This window comes from Onychostoma macrolepis, chromosome 16, assembly GCF_012432095.1.
Source record: "Onychostoma macrolepis isolate SWU-2019 chromosome 16, ASM1243209v1, whole genome shotgun sequence".
NCBI classification, from domain to species: Eukaryota; Metazoa; Chordata; class Actinopteri; order Cypriniformes; family Cyprinidae; genus Onychostoma; species Onychostoma macrolepis.
Window position 1 is genome coordinate 16,530,181 of NC_081170.1, and position 27,316 is coordinate 16,557,496.

Genomic DNA, 27,316 nt, shown 5'->3' on the forward strand with positions numbered 1-27,316 from the left:
GATGAAATTTAGGGGGCTTCATCTGAGAGAGGTGCTTTAACTATTACGCATCTCTGGTGTTGTGTTTGTTCCCAGGCTGTCGAGGAGGACCATTATAAATTGCAAGAAGCCCTCGCTAAATATTCACTTCAGGAGGGCCATTACAACTGAGAAACATCACAACCTGCTGTTATAAGGTACTACCACATACTTAATACAAAACCATATTTTTTGTAGCACCTTTCTCTTTTTTATAAGTACAGCATTTCAGTTTCCATCTTCTGTCTTGTTTGTCCTCAGATCACTGTATGTGCTGGACTCGAGACTTGCTTTCGAGGGATTCGCTGATTGACTAATTCTGCCTGAATGTTCCTGCTCTCTCTATTCTCTCTTCTCAACTGTCCTTTCAGAAGATTGTCAGCTGGCCTCCAGCACTTTCCATACCACTGAGAAATGAAATGAAGTGGGTGTTGTGAAATTATAGTGATCCTTGACCTTGAATGAGTGCGTATGTGTTTCTGTTGAGAGGTATGAGATACGGTCTTGCCAAAAGATGCCAAAGAAATGTGCAACACCTAGAGAGATTCCAGCACGAAATGCTACGAGTGCATGTAAAAGCACTGTAACATACACAAACATGCGCACACACAACGATAAACCTGTATAAGCATGTCAAAAGTCATTTAGTATCAAAAGACTATCTATATTCATAGAAAAGTATAGTTGCATCTTTGTCTGTTTCTCAGAATGTACTTTAGTCAGGTTTTCAAGCAGAATATGTGCCCTTTCATTTAATTTTTTTTTTACACATTTCAAAATGTTCATTCATCCTAATAATTATTACCATACTATATTACATGTATTTTCAAAAATAATAGATATTCAAAAGGAGATATGTCAGCTTTTAGCGGAGTATTGAGCCGTTGTAGCATGCATTGGCCAAATTGCAGTAAAATGGAGAGTAAAAATATGGACTTTTTTTTTTTTTTTTTTTTTAACCCTGTTTTGATTTGTCCTCTTATCAGAAGTTCTGTTGTTGCTCTGTGAATGAAAAAATAAGTGCTAAGTAGGATAGATCAACAGATGGAGTAAGTAGAGAGAAGGTTTGAGGAAGGTGGGCTTGCTTTGTAATGCCTAACCCCTCTGAAGTGAAATCAAGGTAAGCATTGATGTCGAGAGATGTCGTCACAGTTTGACATTGTCGGTGTGGGGAAATATGCACATATTACGTAGCATTTTGAATGACCAGCTTGCAGGAACATCTACATGTCGGTGCTGTTATAACGTGAAGCATGTACAGTGTGTAGCGTTCTCTAACCCGGGTGTTGCAGATTGTATTCTGGTAGGTGGACCCAGATCTTATGATAATCATCACACATTGCCTATTTTCGTGCACTATGCAAATTCTGTTTATGTGGCTGGAAAACGCATCGGTCATTTCAGATAATTAAGTTTTTTCTACCTTCATGTTCTACAGCACAGTTTGCAAAATTAGTTTAGCTTGTCATTGTTTCTCAGTTTGTTTTATTTTAGGGAGTAGTTTTCTTTATAAGCAGGACCAAAGAAATCATAGTGGAACAAAGTTTAGATATGAAAACACTTTTGCCTTGCATAGGAAGGTCAGCTGTCAATTGGAATGGCTTACTGAGCTGTAAGGGGGTCCAAACTAGTCACCCACCCCTTTCCAAACTCTGAGAGTTCGCCTTAGCTGCTGGATCAACCCACAAAATGGTGAAGTGGATTGATTGGCTTATAATCCTATTTAAGACAGAAGGAATTAAGTTGGTTCAGAAATGAATTGCAGTATGAGTAATAGAGAAGTATCCTGATTCTCATTATCAGTCCATGTTTTTTTTTCTAGCTTAAGGGACCAGCTTTTTCTCTCCTGCTCTCCTTATCTAATTATGAAACCAGACCACAGAGAATCAGGCACTTGCAGGGGTTTAAAATGATGTTATATCTCAAGAGTTCAGAGACAGGAACACAATTTTTTTTCACCAGTACTGTAATTATTTTTATGTATTCATGATGCTACTGCAACAGGTCTTTCTACCCTCGACCGACTTCCAAATTTATACAACATATTTTTCATTATTTGTTACATTAGTGTGATTTATATTCATTTTTAAGTTGTAATCGTGTTGATAATATTGATTTCTGTAAGGCCTTGGTTCTTTTCCCAGCTGATTTCCTTTACCAGAACAATTTGCCAGAAGTCTTGCATTCTGGCCAGCAGTGTTGGTTGTAGTAAATGTCAATAAGACCTTTTGTTAATTTTCGTTGCTTTTTCCTTTTAGAAGTAGCAAATGAAACCGTTTAAAGTTTGGTAATGAAACTATCATGGTGCAAGATCTGTTCTACCTACTTCTCTTTCAGTCCTTTTGCACAATTTTTTTTCATTCTCGATTGCTTGAATGGGTGGTTTATTCATTTGCTTTGATTCTGTTCTTTTGGTTTTCTTTGAAAATTATGTAATTATTACCATACTATGCATTGCTTGTTATAAAAGAAGGACTGAGAGAGACAAAATACACCCTTAACCAGAACAACTATAAAAGGCAAGGGTCTTATTTTTGATGTGGAACCGACCACAGTTTAGATTCAATTAGAAAGTGCGTTTCAAATTGAGCCTTGGATATTCCCTTCAACTCTTGATAATTGATAAGACAGGGTTTGGGTGTGGTGTCATTCTCTCTCATTCCTTCAACTTTTCATATGTATCTGTCACATATATGTATACATAGTGATATATCTGTATGTTTAAATCTATTTATAGGGTGCCTTGTGCAGATTGGATTGGATTTGTTTTAATTTCTAAAGGGCTCTTTTAGTCCAGCTGACAGGCACGGGTATACTTGCCTTCTCCTCATTTAGCGATGTTCAGTGTTATATATTAATCTGATATTTTGCTCCAGATCCGCCAAATTATAGCAGTTCCGCTCATTTGTTCTTCTTAAAAATGGCTGAGTGCTTAGTACTGAGTGCTCTTTGTTAGATCTTTTAAACCTTCTGCAATCCATGACTGTCTTTTATGTAATTCTGTGTACAGGAGTCCACTCATTACAGGCATTCCATTGCTGTCTGTCTATATAAATGATTATGCAAGGACTATTCTGTGTATTTGGGCTTTGATTTTATATGTAAGATACATAAGAAAAATTTAGGTACGTTTTTTTTAATTATTTTTTCCTGTTTTTTTTTTTTTTTAATAAATGATCAAAAATTATTTGAGCTTGTATTGTCCTTATTTTCAGCAGCATTCGGTTTATATTATCACATTATCCAAAAAAAGAGAAGAATGTACAGAGGTTGGACTAAATAATGGGAACATCCATTATTATGGGGTCAATATCATTTGTACTGGGTACAGTAAAAAAAAAAAAAAAAATCCAATAATCTTTATCCAATTATGATGTCTATATTCTCTTTTTGTATAGTATAAGTTGTTTAGGACAAACTGTGGGGAAAATGGGTGAATTGTTACTGTATGACTTCCAAAAATGAATGAAAAATCATGGGAGTCTGTTTAGCCTTAACGGCCCGGTTGTTTGGTGTTTTACGAACAACAGTCTTTACTATTATGACTGCAAAGCATAGCAAGACTAATCAGAGAAGAATAGTGGATGAAAACTGAAAGTGAATGATAGGGGCCAAACAATGCAGAACTTCTGCAGCAGAGTGTCAGCAAACTTCAGAATTCACCTTGAAGACCATGTTTGACTACTGTAGGCAGTTTTGGAGATAATGGTGAGAAGCAGATTCCGTCCTTCAACATCTGTAAAGCAACTGGCAGATGTTTTTGTAGTCTCATTAAACTAGAGACTATTCAAAAGTTGCATGAATCTTTTCTACGAAGATTAGAAGCTGTTTTAAAGGCAAATGATGGTAAAACACCTTAATAATGAATTATTGCCTATTTCCCAGGAGTTCATATTATTTTGTCCAACCCCTGTATTTGCGTGTGTTCACCACAAACTGAAATAGAAGAATGGGTGGGTGTAGATGATACAGGAAGAGAAGACAAACACTTGAACTGCACATTCACTGATGAGCAGCAAGAGGGGTTTTTTTAAGGTTTATCTGGTTTATTAGAGAAAATGGCATTCACACTGATCATTTTCTTGTGTTTCTGGGCAGGTAAGCATTAACATGTATTTCATGCGTGTATGTAATTTTAGTTTTATTGTAAAATTCTAATATTTGTTAAGCATTCAGTATAATTAACTGGTTTTAAAGTGATCTAAGCTCTCTTTGAGCACAAAAAATGTATATGTATAGAAAAAATTAAATTCAGTTTTTCGAAAGCATACCATTTTAAATTCAGCAATATACTTTTTATCTCCTAAAAAAGAACAAAGTGCACAAAGTTTCCATCTGCACGTCTATGTTCTGCTTCAGTGAAGCTGATTTCCTCTCAGAGCAGCTGTTACAATTTGCATCTTATTGCTACCAGTCTAGATTTTTCACCAGTTTTTACATCTTTGTCTTTTTCAGTGTGACTTACAATTTTAAGGGTCTAATTTAATTTTACGCTGTATTAAGTAGCTTTTCACATGACAAGTCTTGTCTATACAGCTTTTTGTGGGTGGAAAGTGTTCAGTTTAGCTAATAGATTTAAACATGCTGATATCACGTGGATTGAAGTTAATGCTCTTCGGGTGGAAATTAAAGCTATATGTTAAGCTGCTTTTATGTTAGAGGGTTTTAATCACATATAAGCAAATCTTAAAGAAACCCCCCCACTGTGGACTGTTTTACACTTTAATATTTTCTTGTGCTGTTGTGCCACCCAATATTAGAGCATATTATTATATGGTTTTTATTTTTATTGTCCTTTGCATAAGCTGTTGCCAACGCTGGTTTTGAACTCCTGAAACTGGAGGCAGATAAGCCATTGGTGCGTGTGGCTCTCTCCCATGAAGCCACCATCCGCTGCTGCTACCGCTGGAATGAGAGCCCCTATGTCAACTGGATCATGAATATTCACACCACCAATGGTACCACAATGCCCAGTTTATTAAATCTATCCAACAATCTGATGAACAATTCAACAGATGTGACCGGAGGAGTCACATGCCATTTGCTGTTTTTCAAGAAGGTCCGTCTCAATGATACCGGCTTGTACCAGTGTAAACTGGATTATGGCACTTTTCACATCTTTACCCATGGTACCTTTCTTCAAGTATACAGTGAGTCAGACCACAGTTATATGTTTAATATGATTAATTTTATTTCTTGTCAGTATCACCGTTCAAAAAAAAAAATAAATAATAATAAGTGCAGTCTCGCTCACCAAGACTGCACTACTTTGATCAAAAAATACAATAAAGAGCAATTTTGTGAAATATTATAATTCAAAACTAATCTAATTCCTGTGATAGAAAAGCTGAATTTTCATCAGCAATTACTCCACTGAACCTTCTTTTGGTGCTCAAGAAGCATTATTGTTATTATCAGTGCCATGCTCTTTAATATTTTTGTGGAAACAGTGAACTTTTCTCTCTGGATTCTTTGATTAATAGAAAGTTCAAAAGAACAGCATTTGAAATATAATTCCTTTTGTAAGTAAGTCTTTACTGTCACTGTTTATATTTTATTTTTAATTTATTGCATCCTTGCAATAAAAAAAAAAAATCTTACTGCCCTCAAACTTTTGAACAGTAGTCTATAATAAATACTGTATATATAACTTACAGTTATGCATTTTAATGTAATCTGATGTATAGGCCCACTATTTATTCTTAATTGCATAAGTACGAAAGTGACAAACATAACAATGCTTGCACTCAGTCCGCATTGTGCAATAATCCCCACATATCATTCAATTGGCTGAGTTAGGCAAACACAAATAACCCATTCAATGACATAAACCCAAATTCCTCTCATTCATGCGAAGTTTGTGTTACTTAACTCTCTTTATATACACACATGCAAGTTTTACTGTCAGAGGAAGTGAAAGTTTCTGCTTTTTTTTTTGCCTCTATTTTTGTCTGTTTCAACTTTTTTTAAGACAATGGTCAGTTTGATCTAGGCTACTTGTCATTTCTGAAAAGTCTTCAGGAGTTAAGATATTCTCTTTAATTAGTACCTTTGCAGAAGACCTTGAACCTCAGCGAGAGTGTGAAGAACAGCATCATTACAGCAGAAGGGGTGTTGCTGCTGATGTGTGTGTTGCTCCCTGGCACCATGCTCCTCTGTAAGGTCAGACACACTGATCGTGTAATGTTGATTTAATGTTGATTCAGCATATCGGATGCATTGCAGACAGAACATTAAACAAACAAATAAATAAAGTGATTCCATGATGATGGTGATGATGGACGTTTATTCCTCTAGTCAAAGAGGCTGAACCAACTGGAGAGGAAGAAAGGAAGGGAGGAGGAGAATATCTATGAGGTATGTCTATTCCCACTACATTTTCTTTTTTTATTAGCATTCTGCGTATTCACAAAAGTGACCTTCAACAGGGTCTAAACCTGGACGACTGCAACTCAGCTTACCATCAAATTCAACGCACCAATCTGCAAGGCCCCTATCAGGATGTGGCCAACTGTGCAGAAGACATTCAGCTGGAGAAGCCGTAGCTGGAGCAGGAGAAAGAGAAAGAGGAAAAGGAACCAGAAAGACAGTCGAGGGAAAAGTGAACTCTGTGTATTACTTCAGATAAATTGTTCAAGTCGTAATTTCGTGAGCCTGCTGTCAGTGTGTCTTTGCATCTCGTCATTAGTTTGAAGATAAGCTTGTTTGCATTTTGCAGTGGTAAATCAAATATATCTGCTAATGGTTTGAATGAATTGTATAATGAATGTGACATTTTAAGTGTGTCCTGAGGAAGATTCTAAATAAATAAATGCACTGGATACTCAAATTGGCAATTAAAGAAAATAAACTAGAGAAACTGGCATATTTGTGTTATTGTATTGCATTTTGACGTTGTAGGAGTGTCATTTGGCTCAATATGGGCAGCGTGATGGGCAGTACTATGAAGTGATAGGTGCTTTGATTATTCTCTGACGCGTTATTGGCTATAGATTTTGATGTGGGCGTGGCCGCCTGTAAGGTATGTCCAGACAGAACAGAGGGGGAGGTAATCATTCGTGTTTGAGGAAGATGGCGTCTGCAAAGAAGTCTGGGAGCGGTGTTCTTGAAAAAGCAGTAAACAGAAGACGTTCGTCAAAACACAAAGAGGGTCCAATAGGTATATTCTCATTTAATAAACATAACCGCTTTATTTAGGGGGCGAGTTGTCGCTTGTAAATGACATCCGCGCTCCGGTTAGATGAGTTAGTTCCAGAAGTGTCAAACAAGATTAAAGCCCGAGCGCTTACTGTAGTGTACAGTAATGCTGGTGCTGTGTGGCACATCGTATGAGCACTGTTTTTTCCTTACTAATAGGTTTTAAAATTTCTCATATGATTTCCAACAGGTTTGAATTACGTTTGAACTATGTTGTGTTATGCAATACATCGGCTACGGTAACTGTAACACTGCAGTGTAGTGTTGCAGTTATGCATTTATGACATTTTATTTAAAGTGTGTTGACAGCACGTTTTAGACAGGAGAGGATATACTTACGTTTGAATGACCTGTGAGTATTTGCCTAAACTTTGCTGCAATACATCAGGATGTGGTTTAGGATGCCTGACTCATGAATGATCTATTCTAGATTGGCGTCTGTCTGTGTGCTTTTAAGCTTATAATCACAGTAAAGATGTGTGTAGTAAGGGTAGATGCTCTTAAAGGGATAGTGCACCCAAAAATGAAAAACTGTCATCATTTACTCACCCTTGTGTTGTTCCAAACCTGTATGTCTTTCTTTTGTTTTGTGGTGTTTTGAAGGATGCTGGTAACCAAACCATTTTGGTGACCATTGACTTCCACTGTATGGATAGACAAAAACGCTGATACATTTACCAAATGATCTTCATTTATCTTCCACAAAAGAAAGGCTTTGTAAAACGGCACTAGGGTGAGTAAAGTATCTTGCCGCCGCTTTAGACCTCATTTAAAAGCAACTGTTGGCCACTTTGGGCTTTCAAATAACCATTTATTTCACCACAGTGTTATTGAGATGGTTCCCATGTTCTCTGTGTTGCAATGGCCAGTACGTCACTGGCTGACTGGGTTTCAGGTTTTCACCATAGACCCCTGCCTTGTCGAGGGATCAGTGAGAGGATTTGCCGTAAAAGCCTCACTCAGCCATTTGAAGCGAGTTCTCAGATGTGCAGAAGAACATTATGAAAAGATCTGTAGTCTTGTACATTCATATATTAACCTTATCACATTTGTATGTGTAGATAAGTTGTTTACTTGCTGCTGTCAGGTTTGGATGAGAGTGAGAGGAAACTCTTCACTGATGTCAGGGCCAGCGTATTGTTTTTCTTTTCCTGTTGAGATGATTTTACCACATTTACAAAATAATCTTGGACAAAGGTCTTCTCGGGGCCTTTCATTGTTCCTTATTGCCAGCTGAATGAATAAAGGATGTGGTCCTGGATATACGTATGTAGAACGGAGAGAGAAAGTTCAGGTCTGGTCAGTTTACAAAGATCCTTTGTAGAAATGTGTGGTCTTTGACCCATGAGAATATTGGGAAATCCATCTGTATGCAAGCCATTAGTTTGTGCTAAAAATAAGATGGGTTTGTACCTTAAAAAATCGGAGAAATTCTGATTTTCCAGCAGCTAATCTCCAGCAATGAACTTTTGTTACCTAAATAGTGCAAACATTTTACATGAGCAATGCGACACAAGCTAGTTGCATTTGTATACATTTAACAATAATAAAGAAATATTTCTAATTATTTCAAATGTCTATTTATATTTCAAAAGTATGCTTCTGTTTTGAAAGTTGAGCATTTGTTCTCATTTCTAGCCAGATGAGAATATTTAAACACATGGAGAACATCCCTTGTTATTTTCTGTTGATCTTCCACTTTTTTCCTATTCCAACAGATAGTTTGGCGTTTGAAAATGTATGAAGAAGTCATTTCCCCTTAAGAATTGATAGTCATAAGATTGGTTCTTTAGCATACTCACTTTGTATAGAGGTACATTCAAGTTTGTAATAAATATAGAGGTCAGTAGACAGTTAATACATTCTAAAGAATAATAATGTATATGTTTTTTCATCCAATTTTAAGTTTACTAGGAACAATTTGTAGAGATGCATGTTATCATTATTGCAATTTATTTCCTCTGTTTTTACATATTGATTTCCTTTGCTGTTATCCAGCACTTAGCAAGTTATTCTTTAAAAAACAATTAATTTATTAACACTGTCAAATTAATTTTTTGAATAAATATTTTTTCTTATTTAAAATGAGGAAATTCACTTATAGCATTTACGATTTTAGCGTTAATAGATTTATTTATTTTTAATCTATATTTTTTAATTTATATTATTTTTAATAATCTATGAAATAAAAATAATTATCTGTATTGTGTGTCCCTAGTTATTGAAGGTGAACTTTCAGTGTGAAGTAACGTCAGTGTTGTTTACTGCATAATTAAAAAAAAAATATTTAATCAGAATTACATTTTAGTAATTGATTGACAGTATATTAATTATAGTAATTTATTATACAGTGTGACATGCATATTACTCTTACCATATGACAGTAAATTAATTAACATAATTTATTTACATTGTCAAATTAACATTTTTTATACATAACTTTTTCTTAATTTAAAATGCATTCTTATGCATTTAAATAGGCCTGTACTTTACATTTTTAGCATTAATTGATGTTTAGTGTTTTATTTTTTCATTTAATTTATTTTTAATATCATCCATAGCATGAAAATTGTTTTCTGTATTGGCCAGAAATTCAATATTGGTGCATTCTTAGTTATCGAAGGTGGATTTATGCTAATGTTACTTATGCTCAGAAGTACATTTTAGCAATTGATTTATTATACAGTGCGACATGGATATTACTGTCTCACCATATGACCTAATGCAGTTGCCTAATACAATTTATGATCTAACTGAAGTATCATCTGTGTAATGCACCACTTTTGTTGTAGCAATGACAAAAATAATGTTTTGGAGGTCATTGTTTGTTTCTGTCTGGACCTTCTTGTGTCAAAGAGAGGTGCCACGTTTGGAACGTCCAGTTAGGGTGAAGGTCACTGGCCGCCCCCTGGTGATACAACCAATAGAGACAAAGGTTATTTAGGCAGTTGTGATTTTGTAGAGGCTAGTTGGTCCTAGGACACAGTTAGCCTGGATCCTTTAAACGGCAAACACTGCGTGTGTGTGTATCTGTGTGTGTCTGTCTGTGTGTGTGTGTGTGTGTGTCTGCCTGCGTGTGTCTGTGTGTGTGTCTCTGTGTCTGTGTCTGTGTGTGTGTGTGGCACATGTGTACATGTTGCAGTGAGTAATTTGTTTTCATTGTACACTGGGTGAAAAGTCATCTCACCACAACAGAGAGACAGTTGGTATGGGAGAAAATAACAAAGCTGTTCTCTCCTGGGAATGAGGCGAATGAGAATAAAAGAAGAAGAGTTCGCAGAAAAGAATAGAGGATGAAATAGAAAGTGACAGAAAGTCACATTGTGATCTGAGGGGATGAACGGGTGGGAGGGAGGGCGAGTGAGAGCATCCAATCGAAACACTCTATCTTACTGTCTTCCCCTTTTGTTTACCTCCCCCTTCCTATGTCTCTATTTCTCTGGCTCCATGGCTGTGCGGGTGTTGAGGGGACAGGACGCACAAGGACTCCAGCATGAGTTCTGACGAGGGTAATGTTCAGGGATCAGTCCCTGTGTGTTTTTGTGTGTGTATGTGCTGTGTTCTGCATGTTTTTAGGTTGTAGATTCTCACACTTAAGCTCTGCTTCACCCCCTGTGCACCTTAAACGTGTGTTGTTGCTCCTCTGCTGTGGATTGTGCTGTATGCTTTATGGGTAACTTGTATTCATGTATTGTAAAGCAGTGTCACTGAAAGAGTAATTTTGCTTAGCTGGTTAGGTCAGGCTTTGGCTGTAGATATGTATTATGTTTGGATGAATTGAGCAGATCGGTATAGTGCAAACCTGAATTATCACATTCAAAGTAGATAGCAAATTACATAGTTTTCTGTAGGGTTGTTCCGATTCCGATACTAGTATCGGAAATTCCACCGATATCACAAAAAATTCTGGCATCGGTATCGGCGAGTGCTTGAACCCATGTACCGATCCGATACCATTTTCTTAAACAAGACCTATAGTTATGCGCGCTAGCTTTGCTTAACGCTGCAAATAGGAAATCAATTCTTCTTCGCTGCTCAGAATGCGAACACAGGAAGTTGTGCTGTGTTGCCACAAGCAACCACTATATAGAGCAGCGAAGAAGAAGTACAAACGTGCAAGCACATTGCCAGTAAATCACTTGCATATGCGACTCAATCTTCACCCTGAGCGACTAAATGATGTCTAATATTAGCCACTGGCTGATAATCAGATTTTACTCGCCAGTATGTGAGTTGGAGGCTATGTATAAGTTTAGCGCAGATATATTGTCACTCGCCGAACACTCTGACTGAGCGCTTCAGAGTTTCTCTCTCCGTCAAGCGATCTATTTTTCAGATCATCTGAATGAATGCGCAGCGCACCTGTATTTGACGCACCGTAAGCTCTAGTGTGAAGTGCACGACTCGCCGTCGCTTTGCTTTTTTTCTCACACGCAGAGAGAGAGAGAGTCTTTTACATGTAGCGCGTCAATTCCGAATGGTATGTAAACGATATTCTTTGTTGTATTTTCCTGTCAAAATAACGGAGTTCCTTTTGGAATTCTTCAGTTTAACTGTCGGGTTCTCCGGTAGTAGGCGGAGCTAATGCGCAAACGACAATCTCATTGGCTGGCGCTCACCTATTATCGTCCCTGTTTTGATTTCAGCAAATCAGTTCGAGCAAACGCAGAAAACGTGATTAATATTCATGAACCCAGCAGCTCATTAATCTTTAGTGCGTTTATATTGTTCTTAGAATTCATAGTATGATTATTATTATCTTATCAGTATTATTGATAGTTTTTTTCCCCATTTTTACAGAAACAGACTAAGAAGACTAGAAGACTAATATGCATTCATACATGGTTACCAAGTTTTAATTCTAATTGCTAAAGTTCTATCAATAAATAATACTTGATTATCATAATATAATTATAATGCTTGACTGACTGATGTTAAGAGTGTACTTTTTTCCAAACATTATATATTATATTTTTTGTTTACTCGCCAGACTATCTATATCTATATATCTATGGTGAAGCGCACCATACAATTATTTTATCAATTCATACAGGGCTAGTAAGTAGTACATACAGCTGTATAACCAGATACATAGTATCGGATCAGTACTCGGTATCGGCCAATACCCATGAGACTAGGTATAGGAATCGGTATCGGGAAGGGAAAAAGGGTATCGGAACATCTCTAGTTTTCTGGCTTCAGTTTGGTTCTTTCATTCTTTGATGGATTTTTCCAGTGCGATTTTGGTTCTACTTGGAATGAACAGTGCTGATTGATCAATTGATTGTTGTTGATAAATGTTCTTTTTCGCACCTTCTGTCCATCAACTAAATTTGCAAATAGTAGCAAAGATATTTAATTCTAGTGTGTGTGTTTGTGTGTGTTTGTGTGTGTTTGTGTGTGTTTGTGTGTGTTTGTGTGTGTTTGTGTGTGTTTGTGTGTGTTTGTGTGTGTGTGTGTGTGTGTTTGTGTTTGTGTGTGTGTGTGTGTGTGTGTGTGTGTGTGTGTGTGTGTATGTGTACTACCTAGGGGTGTGCGATATTGACAAAAAATAATATCTCGATATTTTCTGGGATTTTATCGATAACGATAATTAGACGATATTTGTATCTGTATGTTGTTGTGCTGGTACCTTAAGGACTGTCGTGGACAGCTGACTCATAAAGTTTTTGATATTCTTCATATTCTGGGTGGTGGTCAGTTCACACTAATAGAAATTAATCTTTTCCAATAAGTTTAAACAGATTTTTACATTTTATGGGCATTTTTACCTTTATAAAGCCATTTTTTCTAAAAGTGTCCATTATCTTTTGAGTCAAATTCTTACATTTAATCAGTAAATTAGAATAACAAGACTTTTGGGCTGTTACCAAGCAAATGAAATCAGTATCAACATACGTCACAACAACTCAACTCAACTCAAAATGAATCTTTGCAATGCAGCGAAAACACAAAAGCTGCATCTGAAGTGGCATTTAGATGCATTTACACACTGTTTAATGCAAGACATGAATGCATTTAACCTGCAATTACAAATGCATAAATCATGCTTTGATATGTTAAAGACAAAACGTTAAAAAACAATATTTGAAATTATTTAAATAATAAAAGATATTATTATGCCAGCAGGTGGCAGCAAGTCACTGTTAATAAGTGAGTCATAGCGATTGAACCGAATCATTCAAACGGTTGATTCATTCAGGAACGAAACACCATCATGTTGCTCAGAGACTCAAAAGAGTGCTGTAGCTGTGTTTGGAGTGATTTTTGTTGTCGTAATAAAGCTTTTGTAAAAAATCAATATCACATTTGTAATCATGGTAATTTTTGAAGCGTTATTTTTCATTATTCTTTGTGTGAAATTGATTAACTAGGCTATATGAAGTGGTATAAAATAGCCTATATACATTTTCTGCCCCCCCATGTCTTTAATTTTGTCTTCGTTCTAAATGTAGTGAAAGTGCAGTGAAAGAACACACTCTACACACGCGCACTAGTCTAGACTTCACGTAATGAATGCGTGCAGTCTGTAGGTGTGTTTTGAATGGTTTTTGCAAACTACTCAATAATATCAAATCGCACATCATTTAAACAACAATTGCAATATTATCGCAGTCGATATACATCACACACCCCTAGTACTACCATTCAAAATTTTGGGCCAGTAAGTTTTTTATTTTATTTTTAGACATTGATAGTGTACAACATATTATTGAAAGTTAAGAATTCTTTATGAAAGTAAAAAATTCTTAAGTTTTGGAATGTTTTCAAGTGTCCATGTGTTTGTTCTGCTTTGTTAAACTGGTTCTGGAAGTCTTCCGGTGAGTAAAGGGATTGAGTGGTAGGTTGTCTTGTTGCACATGTTTCCATAATGAAAGATTTAATTCACAAGCATGAGCATACTCCAATACCTGCTTCTGAACTGAAGCCCAGCATAGCAGTAAAAGTCATTTCTCAAACCACATGACTAGTTTTACAACAGTTGCTGGATTATAGTCTCTCAATGGAAGCAGTTGACACAGAAACATACTTGGTTTCCCATGCACAGATTAGGACACTAATCTCTCAGGGTCTGGCTACAGCCTTTACAATGAGGACAGGGTACAAAAATGGAAGAGAATAGAGGACAATCCTCCATGAGAGAGGAAGATGTGTTGTTTGTTTTTGCCAATGAGGGGAAGAGATTACTGCTAGTCACAGGGAGGAGGTAGAGAGGCAACATGGGATACTTTGGCAGAGGGGAAAAAGGCTGTTTGGAAAGTCTGAGAAGAGAATGACTGGGCGAATGCTGGGAGGCTATATCTGTGGTAAAGGGCAGAAAGAAAACGGGACAGGGCCGGTCTTAAACCATATGTTCAACGGATAAGAGGCTATCTTGGGAATTCAGCTCTAAACAACACTGGAAATGTATTTCATGTAAGCAAAATGTTCTCTTGATGTAGAAAACTAAGTAAGCACTTTGGATTCTGACATTCAAAGCACAAACCCTTTATGCTGTTTGTAAAATGTCTTTCCACCCCAATGTAAAGTAAGACTGAAAGTTTAGGGTTTGACCACTCTTAGTTGTGGGGCAGCACCCAAGTTTGTACCTGCAATAAAAATGATTATGCTAAAGATGTATTTGCTTGCATTTTGGGTTTTGTCTGAGAACATACAAAGGTTTTTTTGGGGTCCCAATATTCCTGTCATCGTCTAGTGTTGTGAAGTTGTGTTTCTCTCAGTTGTCTGGTCGGTCACGGAGTACAACAGATTTACCTAGTCATAATCTTGTCACTGAGAGACCTTACTCACCTGTATTGTCTCTGTATTTGGCATGTCAATCCTGATCAGATAAATGTGCATGAGTGTGTGAATGACTGTACAATAGCAGGCAGATGTCCATGGTTACTCACTAGTATGTCCTGTGAAACTGTCCACAGCTTCTGTCCCCTTTAGTTTGCTCCTGTCTTTTCGTATAGAGAAGACATGCAATTGCAGTTTTCTTAAAGAGTCCGCATCTTCAAGGTGAAAGTGTATCATAATGTGTCCTCATTGAGTCTGTTGGATGTGTAGTTCTTTGTGTGATAGTTGTAGGCCTTATTAGCTGAGTGTGTTTTCTTAGGCACTGAACTGTAAAAAAAGTAAGAAAAGTTTTTCATAACAGTTTTTTTGTCTTATTTTACAGTGATCATTTTAACATCCCTAAAAATTATAAATGTACTTAAATAAAAAAAAAAAATGCTAAAAATAATGTAGTTGGTTTTATAGATTATATCTTTGTGTTCCCATTAGCCACAGCTATTTTTCCAGTCTTGACTATCACATGATCCTTTTATTATTTTTTTTATTATTAATGTTAAAAACTGTTGTACTGCTTAATGTTTTTCAGGATTTTTGATGAATTAAGTCAAAAGATAAAGCATTTATTTGAAATAACGTTTAATCAGTTTGATGCATCCATGCATTATTCCAATACGATTCAAAAAAAAAGAAAAGAAAAATCTTTCACAACCCAAATTTCTTAAAGGTGCCATAGAATGGAAAACTGTATTTACCTTGGCATTGTTGAATAATACGAGTTCTGTACATGGAAATGTCATACCGTGAGCCTCAAACACCATTTTTTCCTCCTCCTTATGTAAATCTTGTGAATAAAAAAGACCACAGAAAAATAGGCAAATTAGAACATAACACCGACTGTGATGTAACAGTCGGGATCACTAATAGTTACGCCCCCAACATTTGCATATACCCGCCCATGTTCTAGGCCAGCCGCCAGCGAACCATCAGAAGTTCTGCAGGTATTGTGAAGAAACGAGCGAGGACAACAGCGAAAATGGCAGATCATGGAAATAAATGTTATGTTCCAGGCTGTGCAGGGGATGTGAAGTGCAGGGATGGGTTGGTGTCTGTATTCAGAAAGGCACGGAAAGCAAATAACGTGAGCCACTAAAGGGACATGGTTAGCTCCTTGCTAGCGGTAGCCTGTTACATTGCATTTCACTTACCACATAATCAGAGTAAGGAGAGATGACTGAGGAATGATGGCGAATGATTTACAGATCCTGTGTACCATTGACAAGCATCTGATCTTGTAAAATGTATGGTAAGTACTGCTGCTCCGTTAGTATAAACAGAGTTCATGAGATTGCGAATCTTGAAAGTGAAACTAAAAAGCGATCGAGCATTAGTTTCAGTGTCCCGCGTATTAATAGCGGCTCCCTGATGCCCGCATATTATATACAGTATAATTACCCGACGATATAACTGCGAGAGAAAGTATTGAAATATATATTTTCCTCCCTGTGTTTCCTTCCTATGAAACAGCTAATCAGAGCAGAGCTGCACTGTGAAACAGCCAATCAGAGCAGAGCTCAACATTATTATTCATGACCCTTCCAAATAAGCCAATAACAGACCATTTCATTCTAGGGAGAAATCCTAGGGTTGTAAATGCACATGTAAAACCATTTCTGGAGAATATTTGCCCTTACCTAAGCCACATACCTTCTATGTAGATATCAGAGAACATTCTGAAATATTGTATCAGTGCATTCTGTGGCACCTTTAATGGTAATGCATGTACTCTAAAAACAAATCCTAATGTTTAATGAAATCTTAAGTGCATATATCTTGTTTTAAGGATGCTTACTGGAAAACTTGACAAAGTGCTGATAAAGAAAATGATTTTCTGAAGTGCTTCGTCTGAAGCATTTCCAGTTGACGGGTCTATTAAATGTTTATAGTGCTGTTTATAACCACAGCCTACGCAAGTGCTTGGCTTTTGTCCTGAGCTTAATCACTCTATATTGGCTTTAAAGTGTGTCAGAGTATGTGCCAATTTGAAGTAATTATTCTGTCCTCAACACATCTGATTCCCTTTAGTGATGGACACCAAGGCAGTGTTCACTGCTTTATATGATGTGTGTGAAGAAAATGCTGCCTTCTTCTCTGGGGCCACAAAGAGCCAAGCCGGGGACACAGCTCAGCGCCTGGTGGATGCCATGACCACCATTCAGGAGCACGCCCGGAGCCTGGAGCCTGTCATATCTGGATTCGCTGCCATCTATCACCATTTTGACTTTGACCCTCATATCCCCGCCAATGGATATCGCTCCCTTGTTAAGGTGCGTTCTGTGTTTTTTATGATTATGAGTTAGCTTGAGGGCAAGAGAAGTCATTTGTGCGTTTCCTCCCTGTTAAAAATAGCTGCTCCCAGTGCATCATTTTCAGCAGTTAGTCATCACAGTTAACTGGTTTACAAACCCTGCAGCTGTTAAAGGAATAGTTCACCCAAAAAAAATGAAAATTCTGTCCTTAATTACTCACCCTCATGTCATTCCAAACCTGTAAGACCTTCGTTCATCTTCAGAACACAGATAGAGATATTTTTGATGAAATCCCTCATGGTACTCTCGTGAATGGTGATGGAGACTGACCCATAAGAGAAGAAATCATTAAATAAAGTTGTTATTTTTGCTCACCTTGCTTGCTTGCTTACTTGCTCACCAAAGGATGAAGGACTCTGCAGTGAATAGGTGCCGTCAGAATGAGAGTGCAAACATCATATAATAATTACAATTGTAATTACATACAATAATTAATTCCAGTTCATTTATTAATGTCTTAAAAATGTGAAAAATCAAAGCATTTCATTTTTAAAGTTGTTAAGTGATCGATTGAATTCGTGTGGATTACTTGTGAATTATTGTGATGTTTTTATCAGCTTAATAATAATATAAGAATAAAGTGTTTTTATTCACTGCTTAAGATCTATTGGTGAGCAAATTATATAATGCTAAATTACTCCAAATCTGTTCTGAAAAAGAAACAAATAATATTTTTGATGTCCTGAGAGTGAGTCAGCATATTTTCATTTTTGGGTGAATTGTTCCTTTAAGCTAATTTCTTTGAGGGTGTGTGTCATTGTCCTTCCCCTCATTTCATTTCAATGACTTTGTTTCTCTTAATAAGAAGTTTTTACATTTCCCTTCCTCTCTCCTGCATGATGCATTTGCTTATTGTTTTCTTGCATACACCTCTGTTCAGCCCTCATCTCCCTTTTTGTCACCCTCTTCTCTAGGTGGTGCGCTGTTGCCTCCTCCACATCATTCACAAAGGGCGCTATATCACATCCAACAGGCGAAGCATCTTTTTCCGCGCGAGCCACAATGCAGCAGAGATGGAGGCGTACTGTAGCGCTCTGTGTCAGCTCAGGGCGCTGCTCTATCTAGCTCAGAGACTGCTTCATGACAACAGCCACGGCAACCTCTTCTTCCAGGAGGAAAGTGGCCTCAGTCAGAGCTTCCTGAGAGAGTACGCCTCCATGCACAAGGGCTGCTTCTACGGCCGCTGTGTTGGATTTCAGGTGTGTTTGTTTATGAGCACATGAGCTTATGGCTTACAGAATTTCATTGACCGATGATTGTCATGTTGAAATGTTGAAATCCAAAGTTATTTCAATTGTTGTTGGCAAATGGATTCAAAATGTAAGAACTAAAACTAAAACCCAAAAAAAGGTATTCCCTTGTGCTTTTATAATATAACAAGACATTGTTAAAGACATTGGAAGTCTTTTATGCTCACCATGTTTGCATTTATTTGATCAAAAATACACTAAAATCAGTAATATTGTGAAATATTATTACAATTTAAAATAACTGCGTTCTTTTTGAATATATATGTGATGACAAAGCTGATATTTTTTTTGCTCTTTAGAGTCCCATGATCCTTCAGAAATCATTGATAGACACACAGATATGTATATGTGAATATATATTCACACTGCTGTTCAAAAGGTTAGGGTCTGTACGATTTCTGTTTAACCGAATTAATACTATTCAGCAAGGTTACATAAAATTGATCATTTACAATATGTGACCCTGGACCACAAAACCAGTCTTAACTTGCTGGGGTATATTTGTAGCAATAGCCTAAAATGCACTGTATGGGTCAAAATGATAGATTTTTCTTTTATGCCAAAAATCATCAATATATTAAGTAAAGATCATATTCCATGAAGATATTTTGTAAATTTACTACTGTAAATATATCAAAACATTGTTTTGATTAGTAATATGCATTGCTAAGAACTTCATTTGGACAACTTTAAAGGTGATTTTCTCCGTAATTAGATTTTTTTGCACCCTCAGATTCCAGATTTTCAAATAGTTGCAACTCAGCCAAATATTGTCCTATCCTAACAACCCATACATCAATGGAAAGCTTATTTATTGATAAGCTGATAAGCTGATTCAGCTTTCAGATGATGTATAAATCTCAGTTTCGAAAAATTTACACTTAAGACTGATTTTGTGGTCCAGGGTCACATATTAGAAACATTTCTATTTCAATAAATGCTATTTCTTCTATTCATCAATGGCTCCTAAAAAAATTAAATGCGTTTTTCACAAAAATATTAAGCAGCACAGTTGTTTTCAACATTGATAATAATAAGAAATGCTTCCAAACATTAGTACCAAATCAGCATATTTGTATGATTTCTGAAGGATCATGTGACACTAAAGACTGGAGTACTCAATAAAGACTCATTTTTGCCATCACAGGAATAAATTACATTTTACAATCTATAAAAATAGAAAACCATTTTAAATTGTAATAATGTTTCACAGCATTATTGTTTTTGTTGTCAACTTTGTGGTGCAATATATTTCTCGTTTTAAGGTGAAAATTATCCAGCTGAATATCTTGTTCTCTTTCATTTTAGTTTACTCCTGCCATCCGTCCATGCCTGCAGTCAATTGCTATTAGCCTGGTTGCCTTTGGAGACAACTACAAGAAGCATCAGTCAGGGATAGGTCAGTGGAGCTGTCACGTTCAGCATGCCCTGATAGAGCTTTCTCTATATGCCCCTTGATTTATGTGAGGAGGTCACTGTTTCACACTACTTAATCTTTGCAAATGTCTGCACAGCAGGTTTTCCTCTAGTGTTAATTTAAGACACAAAAGTGCAGTTGTATAGACTCTGACCTGCAGAGGCACTCTAATATTGTCTCTTGTGCTCAATGCTGCACCCTAGTGGAGGCAGGAGATATTGCTCCATATGGTGAGTAGCTCTCAAAGAGAGCAGTATGGATGAGAGAAATTAGTGTCCTTCCCAAAACTGTCATCCATTCTGCTGGTAGATTATCCTGTTTCCTCTAGAGAGATGGCCAGTCCCTGTTCCTGCTAGGGGTGGGAATCTTTTTTATTATTATTAATAATTGAGTTTACAAACTCTGAATATTAAATTTAATTGTGTATTTTAATTATGACTTATATAATTATAAGTTCTTTACCAATTAATAAATTAAACAATTGTATGTGAAGAATTATTAACTAATTATTATTAATAACTATAGCTTCAAGCAAATATATTGTAATAAAAGGAACAAAGAAACACATTACAAGCAATAAACAAAAATTACCTTCGGTATCTGAGAGTGCTTTTAGTATCTGAATGTTTTCAGACAAACGCAGTGATGGATTGTTCTCATTTTCTCGTTATTGCTGATTGATTATTACTGATGACAGACAGTAGGTTTAATAGGCTGCATTCACACTAATGCACAGATCTGTTTTAGCATATCAGATGTTTTGTCCTGTCCTTAAATCATAACTGACTGTTATGAAGAGAAAACACTGAAATACTGGCTCCCTTTAGTACAAGTGCCTTTGCACAAATGTAGAAAAAAACAAAAACAAATGAGGATCTATTCTGGAGTTTTTAGAATCCATTCAGAATTGCAATGCATCAGATAATTTTTTTCCTCCCACCCCTAGTTCATAATGTTGAATTTTAGCATAAGAACATTTAGCTTTTTTTTTTTTTTTTGGTTTAGTGATGTTTGTAAAAGTTAAACGAATTGCTCGTGCATGTTTGTCAAGGTAAGATGATGTGATTTCCAGCTGGTTATCTGTGTGTTTCTGTTGATTGGAACCCACTTTCATGTCTTTCCCCTCTGTTTTGCTGTCTAAGTATGATGACCTGGTGTGATATGCCAGTTACTGTATGTAGACAGCTGTTCATCTATCTGTCTATTTGTTGGTGTTTCTCTCAGGTGTAGCAGCCAGTTCTTTCCTGACCTCTGGGAAGTATGCCATTGACCCAGAACTGAGAGGTCAGGAGTATGAACGCATCACTCAGAACCTGGATGTTCATTTTTGGAAGACATTCTGGAACGTAACAGAGACTGAAGTTCTATCTGTTAGTATTAACCATCCTGCCAGTTTTCATTAAGACCGCACAATTACTTGAAAGAAAATTATATGACCTTCAGTTTTAATAATAATGCAAGTCACGTCTCAAAATGATTTTCTTTCGAATAACCAAAAACAAAAACAAATCTGCATGAAAGTGAAGAAATGATGCCAAAAGCATATTATCACTGTAATAATGAAATTGTAACCTTCACATTGTTCACAGTGATGATGATGATAATGTATTACTTTGTATTATTTTTTTGTATTATATTATATTACATTATTTGACTTTGCTGGGATTAAAAAAAAAAAAGCTATGAATGAAAAGTAAGCTGAGGCTTAGATACTAAATGAGCTCTGGATACCAGCCAAATGTGAAATACAATGAAAAATTAAGTAAGGCTGGTTAAAAAAAAAAGGCCACTATGGTGGACAAAATAAGTTAATTTCCACCTTAGCTAAATCCCTTTCACAACTAAAGTGGACCAAAAAATGTTTAACTTTTAAATTTAGGCCCAATGTGGGTTTGAATAGAACTGGCTTAATTTTTACTCTGTTCACGTTTGGCTCAACTCAGGAAACTTTTTATTTTTTTGAGTTTGAACATATTTAAAGAGTTCTGACAGCAGCGTACTCATTGCAGTTCAAATTGCAATGAATATATTTGTCAGAATAATCCCCAAATAAATTTTTTGCCCTACTTGCAGTACTCTACTTTCATAGATCAGGCATCAGAATTGTTAAAAGCAATTCCCTTGAGTAATAAAACTCTATTGACGTACTCCTTGCACCAGTGTTTTTGAATATACTTGACAATCTTTTGCTACAGCCGATCAGATTGCACACTGAACACTTATAACCTGCGTAAGTTCTTATATCGCAAAGTTCAATTCACATAGTAATGAAACTGAAATTAATCTATGCTCTATTTCATCTCTCTCTATCTCTCTCAAGAGTCTGGTGTCTATGACAGCCACACAGGTGAAGGTGAATCGAGCTCTTTCTGTTCCCCCCATGCCCTTTGAACTGCCGTTGGTGGCAGATCCCACCCACACGGTGACGGTGTCTCCTCCTACAGCTCATATCGGCCCGGGGCCTGTGCAGATGAGACTGATCTCATATGAGCTGAGAGAAGGACAGGTACAGCAGTTCACACCGATGTCACTGACAGACTTAATTAGTCTTGAATCATAATCATCTCCCGCTTACGTCTTCCTTCTCCTTCTCACAGAAGCTCAAGCATGAACTTTTCATTTTCATAATCTGAATTCTCTGTTTTTCAAAGATAGTCAATTTTCCACTCTACATGCTCTTATCTTGTCAATAAATAAAAAAATAAATATGCACAGATAGCGAGGAATGAATAAAAGCACCGCCTGTCGTAATGAGTTGTGCTTAGCTAAATAAAGTGCTTGAGCTTGACTCTTTCTCCTTTTATCCTTTACTTAAAGCCCTTTAATTCCTGATATACCTCTCGGTGTCATGGGAGGACTTGAATTGGTTGCAGTATAGATGACTTGAATGTAATGGTGTTTAAAAAAGCCTACTTGACTTTGCTTCACACCCTTTGAACTCGTATTGATCCAGCTGCAGTGTAAACGTGTTTAAAAACCGCACGTCTGTAGCGTTTAATTACCCGTCTCTTGTCTAAATGAGAGTTTTTGCCTCTGTGTGGGGCACAGAGATTCAAAATAAGTATTGTTCAGGAAGATGTGTTGTAATGAAATAATCTTTAAAACATTTTAATATGTTGCTCTTCATTCTTATGGTGCTTGTACTCCATTTGTGTCTTCAGGACAGTGAGAAATTACTAGCACTGTGTCGCTCAGAGGGGGGCCCGATATCTCTTTCTTTGGGCCTGAAGACAAAGCGCAGTCCTCCTTCCCCATGGCTGGTGTTGCACTTCCACGGAGGAGGCTTTGTGGCACAGACTTCCAAATCACATGAGGTATCTTTTTGTCTCTTTTTCCTTATACTTTCTATATGCCCCTCTTTTTCATCCTACTTTGAGTCATGCAGACCTGTTACGTTTAAGTCATCAGGCATATGATTTGCTCCTTATGAAAAAAAAAAAATAGACTTGTAGACCAAGGGCCAGATTTACTAAACAGGGCAAATTAGTGTTAGAGTGCAATTCCATAAAAGCACCGATGGGAGGAGAAAATTCTACGGGTGATTTACTGACAAGGTGCACATTAAAAGAACACCGACGCAACATCTCATTTCCATAATGACCAATGCAATCTACCAAGAGCTGTGCAAATTACCGCCTGTTTTAAGATGGGCATTTTTTTGGCGTTAAATAATGCCACAAATACCAGTTAATTGACAAGCGCAAATCTTAGTAAATTGCGTTGCGGGTTTCATTTTAATGATCTCCTCCCATAAATGTACAGATCGAAAGGCAAAAATAACTGTGTCCCGGCCTTTTCAGCACTAATTTCCCACTGTGTGTCTTTAGTAAATCCTGACAGTAGTTCTTTAACACCAAATGAGGGTTTGCACTGGCTCAAGTTGATACTAAATCTGGTCCAAACTTTAAATCTAGGAACCAGAATATCATAGAGCCTTGGATGTGAAGTGGGAATACATAACAGCAAAAACAGTGGAACAAATATAACATATTGCTATATTTAATATGTGATTAAAAATATTAAGACTGTCCCACAGTCGTTTGCTAATTACAAAAAAATTATATCAGTGTCAGTGACTCATATTTAGACTAGTAATGTATGAAGAAAATTAAAACTTAGCAGGATATTTTTATTATGCATCATTTCAAGCTGTAAATTTATCAAGTGATGCAAAAATGTGAAAATATTATGTAATTCTGTGTATTTAGAATACATAAAATGTTAACTGTGTAATTTGCCATAGCAAAATAAAGGTGTCGGCTATTCTAAAAAAAAAATTTAAACTGTGATTTATATTTGTGCACTGATTGTCATTATTAATGGACGATTAAATTGTTTTAATGAGAGGTTATTTTCTGAATGTCCACAAAGACAAAAGTATCCATAGTTGAAGAAACACCAAGATACCACAGTATAAAGAGCTTCTTCTAACCTTTAGATTCATCTTATCCATGTGATTTGCATTGCTAGTGGCATAACTTTTTTTGAATTTTGAATACTTTTGACATTAACTGCAGCCACCCAGGATCCCACCTCTATGTCTGAACATTCATTCAGTGGTTTTTAATAGTGCCTCTTCTGTTGAGTATTATGCAGAGTAGCTTCTTGTCAAGTGTAATAAGATACTGGTCATTTGCGTTCACTTGTGTCCAGTGTCTTGTGCAAAGTATGAGACTGCTGCTCTGTTAAAGTATCGTATTATCACCGCTCTCATACAAAATTCACCTTCACGTCATATAAACACTCACCAGCGGGAGCCTGCGTTCTCGACACAATGCATTAGCTGCTTGAACGAGCGCCACTCAACAATGGACACGTTGATATGAGATGTAACTGGCAGTCAGAGCAACATGTTGTGACACCTGTCAGAACACATCATGTCTTTAAACTACAAAACAAAACTGAGAGAGGGAGAACGAGAAAGAAAATGAGTCAAAGAGACTGAAATTTCAGAGTAGAAGAAATATGTTCATTCCATAAGTGTTTTCTCTTATGTAAATGCATGGTGAGGTGCCGTCAGGCGTTTATTTAGGGTGACAGAAGCTTTTTGAAGTGAACGTTTTTAAAGGATCGTAATTCAGGCTCTTTTCCGCAGCTCAGTCACACTCAAATCACTGTCTTAAAGCTGGGAACTACAAGATGTCAGGATTCAGAGAGGAATTAGGGGTGTGAGCTAGGAAAGCAGTTCAGGATTTGAAAATGTTGATCTTTACCCTCAGTCAGCAATGCTGGAACCACTTTAACACACCAGTGAAATAAAGCCATAATATAAAGCAAAAGATGCACTTCATTTCAAACTTACCTCTCAACCACTAATAAAGTACACTATAGAAATATGCAATGCATGACATAAATTCAATTTGGACAAACTTCATCCACCATGTTGACATTGTCATCATCAATGGCAGCTTTGACTCTGTTCTTTGCTATTTACAAATTTTAAGTCAACTCATGTGGCCTCGTAATTGTTTATGGTAAATAAATTAAGTTTAAGGTAATATATTAAGGTAAAACGGGCAATGAAGTGCTAAACATTGTAGTCAGCATAATCTGGAATTTGCAACCAATTTCTCTTCCCCTTTTTTGACATATTTCTGAGTTAAACAGACTAGAAATACTACAATAAAAGTGAAGTTACTACAATATCTATAAATTCCAGACCCTAAAAATGTGGCAATTTTGACTCTTCGTTTGTGTGTCTCTCTCTCCCTCCAGCCGTATCTGAGGAGCTGGTCTCAAGACCTGAATGCCCCCGTCCTTTCGGTCGACTATTCTCTGGCCCCTGAAGCCCCGTTTCCTCGGGCTTTGGAGGAATGCTTCTATGCCTACTGCTGGGCCATCAAGAACCACAACCTGCTAGGTGAGGGGAATAGCCCTGTCTTTATACTTCCTTAAATTTGCAATGAAATGAAAGTAACGACATATCTTTTTTCATCAGTGTGTAACGGCTTATTGAAAAAGAAAAATATATTGGGTGGGCACTTCATTCTGCTGGATTTTGAGATGCAGATGTTGCACTCAAAAGTGGAGGCAGATGAATGTGAACTTGCAGGGGTTTAAGCAGACTAAATTATTGGAGAAGTCTGACATACGTCAACAGAAGGAAGTCTGTCGTTTTCACTGGAATTTTTAAATTAAACATTGTGTGGAAAATAAGAAACATGACTTGTTCACAATAATAACTTACATGAACTTACAAAATAGAGTGAATTTCCATTTCATGCTGATTTGAAGCTTTTATGCTTTTAGGACTGAATGCTTTATACAGTATGCAATAAATAACCCAACATTCCCAGTTTCAGTGGGAGGTGGCAGCACTTGTCAACCCTTTTTTTGCAAAAATCTTGCCGCTTTGTCATGCAAGACTGCTGTCTTCTTTGAGGTTGACATTCACCCATCAGAGGTAAAAAACCTGCACCCCAAAAAATCAACCTCCAGAATGGAGGTTTTGTAGAAAATATTTTATTTTATTAATTTTAATTTTGTTAGTTTTATTACCAATTTAATGAAACACTAAATACAGTATTTACAGTAATTGTAAATTACTGCTTTTTAAATGATTAATTCTATTTTTTCAACATTGTGCCATTCAGGCACTTGATTAGTCCTTAAGAAAACTGATTAAGGTGTACAAGACAAGTGAAATCAGCCAACTTGACGATCTGTCATACTGTTGTGCTGTGCTGGTGTCGAGATCCCACAGGGAACAAAGACCCCTATTGAAACTCAGCTCACACTCGGTCTGACTACAGCAGCGTAAACATATTCATCATTCAGTGTTCTCTCACCTCTGCTATCTATCTCAGGATCATGACGCGGATCATGTGCTGCTAATAACTCTCTTTGGGTGTCTTTGGTGTGAAAACCTCGCCAGAGTGCCTCAGATCAGTGCAAAAAATGTGACCTCATTTGAAGTTGAAAATTATAGAGTATATTTATCTTCTTGATTCTCCATCATTTTTTATTTGATCTATTGCTCACTTCATTTTCTGGTCTGCTCCTTCCTAAATCTCTTCTGTTGGCCCTTCTCCTCCTCAGGTTGGACCGGTGAGCGTGTGTGTTTGGCCGGTGACAGCGCAGGAGGAAATCTGTGTGTGACCATGTCGATGCGGGCTGCTGCTCACGGCGTGCGGATGCCGGATGGCATCGTCGCTGCGTACCCTGCCACCCTGCTCACCGTGTACGCCTCGCCATCCCGCTTGCTCACCCTCATGGACCCTCTGTTGCCCCTCAGTGTGCTCTCACGCTGCCTCAGCGCTTACGCAGGTCAGTCTGGGGCCGTAATA

The 27,316-nt window shown here is 37.0% G+C and overlaps 3 protein-coding genes across 16 annotated transcripts in view; all 3 read left to right on the forward strand.

The window, feature by feature from the left end:
- The window catches only part of arhgef1b (Rho guanine nucleotide exchange factor (GEF) 1b), a 43,998-nt gene extending 40,793 nt beyond the window's left edge, over positions 1-3,205 (forward strand). For all 10 annotated transcript variants that reach the window (XM_058746354.1, XM_058746355.1, XM_058746351.1 and 7 more), the window contains 2 exons: positions 76-176; positions 280-3,205. In XM_058746354.1, the coding sequence (XP_058602337.1) occupies positions 76-150 (75 nt within the window). In that variant the 3' untranslated portion in view covers positions 151-176; positions 280-3,205. The remainder of the gene's footprint in view (positions 1-75; positions 177-279) is intronic.
- Positions 3,206-3,977: 772 nt separating this feature from the next.
- cd79a (CD79a molecule, immunoglobulin-associated alpha) lies at positions 3,978-6,881 on the forward strand. Its single transcript, XM_058747233.1, has 5 exons — positions 3,978-4,116; positions 4,824-5,168; positions 6,065-6,180; positions 6,316-6,375; positions 6,447-6,881. Exons 1-5 carry the CDS (start codon positions 4,077-4,079, stop codon positions 6,561-6,563), a joined length of 678 nt encoding a protein of 225 aa, XP_058603216.1. The 5' UTR covers positions 3,978-4,076; the 3' UTR covers positions 6,564-6,881.
- Positions 6,882-7,080: 199 nt separating this feature from the next.
- lipeb (lipase, hormone-sensitive b) overlaps positions 7,081-27,316 on the forward strand; it is a 30,945-nt gene continuing 10,709 nt past the window's right edge. The window contains exons 1-11 of one of the 5 annotated variants that reach the window (XM_058746061.1): positions 7,083-7,177; positions 7,819-7,948; positions 10,690-10,724; positions 17,080-17,321; positions 18,278-18,562; positions 19,922-20,012; positions 21,255-21,400; positions 22,351-22,536; positions 23,192-23,344; positions 25,746-25,890; positions 27,069-27,296. In XM_058746061.1, the coding sequence (XP_058602044.1) occupies positions 10,709-10,724; positions 17,080-17,321; positions 18,278-18,562; positions 19,922-20,012; positions 21,255-21,400; positions 22,351-22,536; positions 23,192-23,344; positions 25,746-25,890; positions 27,069-27,296 (1,492 nt within the window). In that variant the 5' untranslated portion in view covers positions 7,083-7,177; positions 7,819-7,948; positions 10,690-10,708. Of the gene's footprint in view, positions 7,178-7,818; positions 7,949-10,682; positions 10,725-17,079; positions 17,322-18,277; positions 18,563-19,921; positions 20,013-21,254; positions 21,401-22,350; positions 22,537-23,191; positions 23,345-25,745; positions 25,891-27,068; positions 27,297-27,316 lie in introns of all 5 variants that reach the window. The other 4 variants (XM_058746062.1, XM_058746060.1, XM_058746057.1 and 1 more) reach the window with 4 other exon arrangements.

Coding starts and splice junctions, on each gene's coding strand:
- cd79a (XM_058747233.1), top strand. CDS start 4,077: ATGGCATTCACACTGATCATTTTCTTGTGTTTCTGGGCAG. Junction 4,117..4,823: donor TTTCTTGTGTTTCTGGGCAG/GTAAGCATTAAC, acceptor CCTTTGCATAAG/CTGTTGCCAACGCTGGTTTT. Junction 5,169..6,064: donor TACCTTTCTTCAAGTATACA/GTGAGTCAGACC, acceptor CTCTTTAATTAG/TACCTTTGCAGAAGACCTTG.